Source organism: Sorghum bicolor, chromosome 2, assembly GCF_000003195.3.
Source record: "Sorghum bicolor cultivar BTx623 chromosome 2, Sorghum_bicolor_NCBIv3, whole genome shotgun sequence".
Classification (NCBI taxonomy): Eukaryota; Viridiplantae; Streptophyta; class Magnoliopsida; order Poales; family Poaceae; genus Sorghum; species Sorghum bicolor.
The window spans coordinates 45,937,043-45,942,936 of NC_012871.2; the positions used below are offsets into that span (position 1 = coordinate 45,937,043).

General features: G+C 40.6%; 1 protein-coding gene across 1 annotated transcript; it reads left to right on the top strand.

Annotated features, from left to right (window-relative positions):
- LOC8063474 (ras-related protein RGP1) lies at positions 1,279 to 5,690 on the top strand. Its single transcript, XM_002459913.2, has 2 exons — positions 1,279 to 1,853; positions 5,026 to 5,690. The coding sequence occupies exons 1-2, from the start codon at positions 1,621 to 1,623 to the stop codon at positions 5,471 to 5,473; spliced, it is 681 nt and encodes a 226-aa protein (XP_002459958.1). The 5' UTR covers positions 1,279 to 1,620; the 3' UTR covers positions 5,474 to 5,690.

Genomic DNA, 5,894 nt, shown 5'->3' on the forward strand with positions numbered 1-5,894 from the left:
CTACTGGGGCAACCACCGGTACCACCGGCTACCTCAGATCTAACGGTAAGAAGTCTCTAGGATTTGTGAGAAATAAGCCTACCGGTACCACCGGGCTTTTGTTGGTACTACCGACCATTGCCGGTACCACCGGCAGTTCAAATCTCCGCAATCCAAGTCAGCGCAGATTTGGCCTGCCGGTACTACCGGCGTTGGACTGGTACTACTGGTGCTGGCCGGTACCACCGGCCCGAGCCCGGTACTACCGGTAGTTCATTTTCTCGCAAAACTCAGGAGAAGGGCTGGCACTGCCGGTACCACCGGCCCTGAGGGTCGGTACTACCGGCTCACCCTGGCAGAGAAGAAATTTCCTAGTTGCTTCGTGCGTGCAAGTGTGTCTCTCAAGCGCAAGAGCTAAGTTGACCTGAGCACTCTTATACTCATCTTACCAACTCAATAACAATTTGCATCCCTCTTGATAGTGCGGCGTTTCCTATAACTCAAGCAAAGAATAAAAACTTTGTAGCCACTTGAGTCGAAACACCGTTCATCCATTGGAAATTTAGGGGTGCTATAATTCACCGAATGTTTTCGTTCAATTCCATCAATGGACTAACACCTATAGATTATGCTCGATAAACATGTTAGTCCCTAATTTGGTTGTCATCCATTATCAAAACCCACATCGGGGGTGAATGCACTTACACTTTGTCATATCGAATTTTGCAGCATATGCATAAAATATTAAATATAGACGAAAATAAAAATTAATTGTACAGTTTATTTATAAATCACGAGATGAATCTTTTGAACCTAATTAGTTTATAATTAGACAATAATTACCAAATAAAAACAAAAATGCTATAATATCTAAAACCAAAAAAATTTTGGAATCAAACAAGGCCTTAGTTGGATAGGAAAAAAAATTTTTATGTCATATCGAATGTTTTGTAGGATGTCGGAAGGGGTGTTTGGATATTAATAAAAAAGAATTACATAACTCGGTTTGAAACAATAAAACGAATTTATTAAGTCTAATTAATCTATTATTAGTATATATGGGTTACGATAACATGTAAGGCTAATCATGAACTAACTAGGTTTACAAGATTCGTCTCGTGATTTTCAAACTATGAGACGTATTTATTAAGTCTAATTAGTTTATTATTAGCATATATAGATTACGGTAATACTTAAAGTTAATTAGATTTAAAAGATTCGTTTGGTATCAAGGGTTGAGAACTGAACAAAAGTTAACTATATTTAAAAAATTCGTTTGGTAGGTTGAGAACTGAACAAGAACTGGGTGGTGTGCGCCCGTGCCCTCTCGCTCTGTTGAATGTTGATCCCTTCAACATTTCCCTTTTCTTTTTCTGAACCTAACATTTCCCTTATTTTAACATTACTAACCAATCGAATCCTCTTGACTGCTTCTACTCCTCCTGACAATAATCATCACAGACTCCACCGCCTGCTCCTCCTCCTCCTCCTCCAACCTTGTGATCCTTCAAAACCTCTCAGTTCTTGATGCCAAGATCCTACTTTGCCCAACTTGTGATTAGTCGAGAGAGGTGATAGGAGAAACCAATTCTAGACAGTTGATTGAGATTGGGGAAAGTGGGGAGAGGAAGGGGAGAAGAGATGTCTCGGGGCGGTAGCCACGGGGAGCTGGGCCAGAGGATCGATTACGTCTTCAAGGTGGTTCTCATCGGCGACTCCGCTGTGGGCAAGTCGCAGCTGCTCGCCCGCTTCGCCCGCAACGAGTTCAACCTCGACTCCAAGGCCACCATCGGAGTCGAGTTCCAGACGCGCACCCTCAACATCGACGCCCGCACCGTCAAGGCACAGATCTGGGACACCGCAGGCCAGGAAAGGTCCGTAAACAATGGATCCATCCATCCATCCATCAATCCGTAAAGTTAAAACAGATAAACTTATATAGACAAAAATAAAATGACATCTTGATCCAAGAGATGATGATAGTTTTTTTGTGTTGCTTTCTTACATAATGCCTCTACTATGCATGTTTCCTATACATAAATACATAATACTACTACCCAATAATCTTTGTTTTATGAAATGGCCTTGGAATAGTGAGACTGTATGTTGGAACTTGCAAAGGATCTTACTGTTTTCCATGTCCATCAGTTGTACAATGATAAATTGGTGAAATTGCTGGCGAAGAGGTTTGCCATCATTTGAAATTCTTGCTTTGGATATAAAAAGATAGATGCTGTTGAGATAACAGCTCACTTTACATTACATTGAATGAATTTAACAAGGAGTGGAAGCAGGCGGTAAAATATTTTACATAAAGATTAGTTGTGTGCTAACAGTATTACTACAACTAATGCTTGAAACATGGGGGGAAATACTGTCACGAATGTTCATGTGTCTTCTATACCACAGTACCACACTGTACATCTTGTATTCATCTAGTGATTTGCTAGCCTTGCTTAGATAGGTTAGGTGTTTGGAAAATCCTAGTAGTGAGAAACTTTCAACATTACCAAGTTTATACCAGCAAGAAATTAAAATATTTGTGCTCATTGGAGAGTCAAATTAGCTTTCCCTCAACGTCATGTGGGAAGTTAGTTTATTTCCACGAACTCCAGCTTAAAATGCTCCAGCAACACGTCCCAACTGACATGTCAGTGTAGCTTGCCATCAAGGCTAAACGAACCAAATGATCCAGGGTAAATATGAAGCAAAATATACCCAGCTCTACCTGATATGCACTAGTTTTCCCAACTGAGCTATGTTTCGGTACAGCAAGGAATAAGTTGTTCATGTAGTCAATACAGTGTAAATGTTTTCTCTTAGATAAAATCCAATAGGAATATAAGGGAAAAAATGTGAGCCTTATTGTATACACCAATATTTTAATGCACATGTATACGTTCAACATTAAATTTTGAACAAACATTTTGAAAAAAAAAAAATTGAACAAACACATGATTTAGCACAATGCATGCACTAGGTAAGGGGAATGTGTTCACTTAGGTGCACAAAATCCATGTCCTTAGGTGTATCCTCTGTTTTCAGAGGAGAACTAGAAACTGAACTTTGTTCTCTTTTTTTCTCGAATATGCGGGAGAACTGTGTATCCTTGTAGTAAAGAGAGAAAAGAATCAGTCCCTTACAAGAACTACCACCTCATTCCGGGCGGGTCCATGAGGGGTTAATTTACAAATTTTGATTAAAAAACTATGAAACACACACTGCAAAGTGTGGCCTGTCTGAACAAGAACAAACTAGTCTAGACTAGCTCATCACCTTGACCTAGACCCAGCATGCGCAGACCTCGAGCACCATAGCTGACGTTCGTCTCTGAATTCCCGGATAAGTTTTTTGGTGCATGGCTGAGTTCCCTCAAAAACACATCAATTGCAATGCTTCCAAATAGGGATGAAAGCGGTACGGATACTTTACGACCATATTTGAGACCGAATCCGTTTAGAGGGGCTCAGATTTGTCTGTATCCGAGTCCGGATATTCAACATCTGATACCGTATCTATATCTGAATACTCAAATCACATATTTATGATGTCGACATCCAATCGAATCCTATCCGGCATGGCTGACACATCCGTCTTCAAATCCGAATCTGACCAGAAATATGAAAACAAATGTCATATCAGTGATATCCATCTGTATCCGATCCGTTTTCATCCCTACATCCAAATGATCCAAGAGCCCAAGATGATTGGTGTGTTCAAACCTATTTTTTTCCTTTTCCTTCTGAACTCTCTTTGTTGCTTTCCGCTACCATTAAGAAAAGATTTCTCGCAGCAATTTGGTATTTGATCCTGCATGCCCAGTGCGGTCAGAATCCGAAACCAAAATTATCAGGCGATCATTCATGTGGTAAGGAGGTGTTGGGCATTTTCGTCTTCTAGATCACACAAAGGACATGGGTGGGGCGGTCATCTCTTGGCAAGCTGATCCGCCATCCAGCACCTGTTACATATTGCTAGTCAAATAAAAAATTTGCACTTCGCTGCAGCCCATGATTTCCACAAGCGTCTCCAAGGCTCGAAAGCGATTGAGCCATTAAAAAACGCTCTGATATGCTGATTTTGAAGAAAACTGACCTGAACCATCCAATCTCCAAATGTGTTTGTCAGACCTGAATCATCCAGTCTCCATATGTGTTTGTCAACTTCTTGAGAGAGAATTGTCTCATGGAGGATATCCCATAACTGAAACTATTCAAAAAGGCATATCATTGACAGTCCGCTTCTGATGTCGGAGGCCCAATTGTGCTCTTGTAGTGCATCTGCTACTGTGCACCGGCTACGTGTGCGAAGTGGTACAGCAGCAACCACTGTCGGTGCTAGCTCATCTAAGGAGAATCCCATGAGCCATTTATCTGTGCTTGGTGGCCTGAGTTCGAAACTGAACTTTGTTCTAATTCCAGAATTCATGACTTTTGGCATGGAGTAATAGAGTAGTAGTAACAGATCTAGCCATTTATATAAGTGTAGACTGAAAGGAATTTGCTGATGAAGATTTTCTTTATTTGTAGATGTAAGGGAATGGTACAGAATAAATACAATGCTGTAAGCCCCATAACAAACTGAAACAAACCTGAAACTATCACCGTTGCATCACAACACCAACTTTTAAATGTTATACTGGTATCTTAGCATAAGTTTTTTGTGAGGGATATTTTAGCAAAAGTTTGATGGATTTACTCTCATTATTGTATTTTATTTAGTAGCTTAGCTTTTCAAACACAAATAAGAAAAAATTGTGGTGACTAAATTTTTTCATTTGTCTCTTGAATCATCTATCTTCAATGTTAGTAACCATTGAACAAAGATTAGTTGTATTATACTACATTCTAGGCAGCTAGGGACATTAGAAAGAGTTAGTTTTATCTTTTCTCTAGATTCTGTGTTATCAAAACTAAGCAAAAAGAGACAGTTTTCACTCCTATAAAAATAGGGGGGAGGGAGTCTCTTCATCAGTTCATCTATGCTATCTCATTATGTATACCTTTACACTACCTATATGTAAACCTCAACTGAATGTGGTAACAGGTACCGAGCAGTAACAAGTGCCTACTACAGGGGTGCAGTTGGAGCTATGTTAGTATATGACATAACCAAGCGCCAGTCCTTTGATCATGTGGCTAGGTGGCTTGAGGAACTACGTGGCCATGCTGATAAGAACATTGTTATCATGCTTATTGGTAACAAATCTGATCTGGGAACACTTCGTTCTGTCGCAACTGAAGATGCAAAAGAGTTTGCTGAGCGTGAGAACCTCTTCTTTATGGAGACCTCTGCACTTGAGGCTGTCAATGTTGAAAATGCTTTCATGACTGTACTGACGGAGATTTACCGGGTTGTCAGCAAGAAAAACCTTGTTGCCAATGAGGAGTCTGATTCTAGTGGAAACTCGAGTTTACTGAAAGGAACAAAGATTGTTGTCCCTGGTCAAGAGCCACCCCCTACATCCAAGGCAACATGTTGTATGTCCTCCTAAGCATGATAATGTACCATGTCCTCTCTGGTAGTCAGTTCCTGATTACTTCTGCCATATCTGCATGATGAATGGCTGGGATTCTTGGAAGTAAAGATGAGAAAGTCTATAGGAACAGTTAACTCATATACACTGTAACTATCTGGACGTCCTTTTTGTATCTGATTATGTGATATAGTGCATTCATTAAGAATCCTTCGCTTCAAATACTTGCCAGTTACAACCTTGTCAGTTTGCTATATTGTTTGCACGAACATGAACTATGGGCTTGTTTGGATCGAGACCTAGGAAACACGCTGGACCAGCACCTGGGTCTGGATCGACGTGCCTGGGCAAGAGCCCCCAGGTAACGCTACGATCCAAACGCTGCCATGCTAGGTAATTGATCCTGCCTACAGAAACACTGATGGCAGAAAATCTTGTC

Coding starts and splice junctions, on each gene's coding strand:
- LOC8063474 (XM_002459913.2), top strand. CDS start 1,621: ATGTCTCGGGGCGGTAGCCACGGGGAGCTGGGCCAGAGGATCGATTAC. Junction 1,854..5,025: donor GACACCGCAGGCCAGGAAAG/GTCCGTAAACAA, acceptor ATGTGGTAACAG/GTACCGAGCAGTAACAAGTG.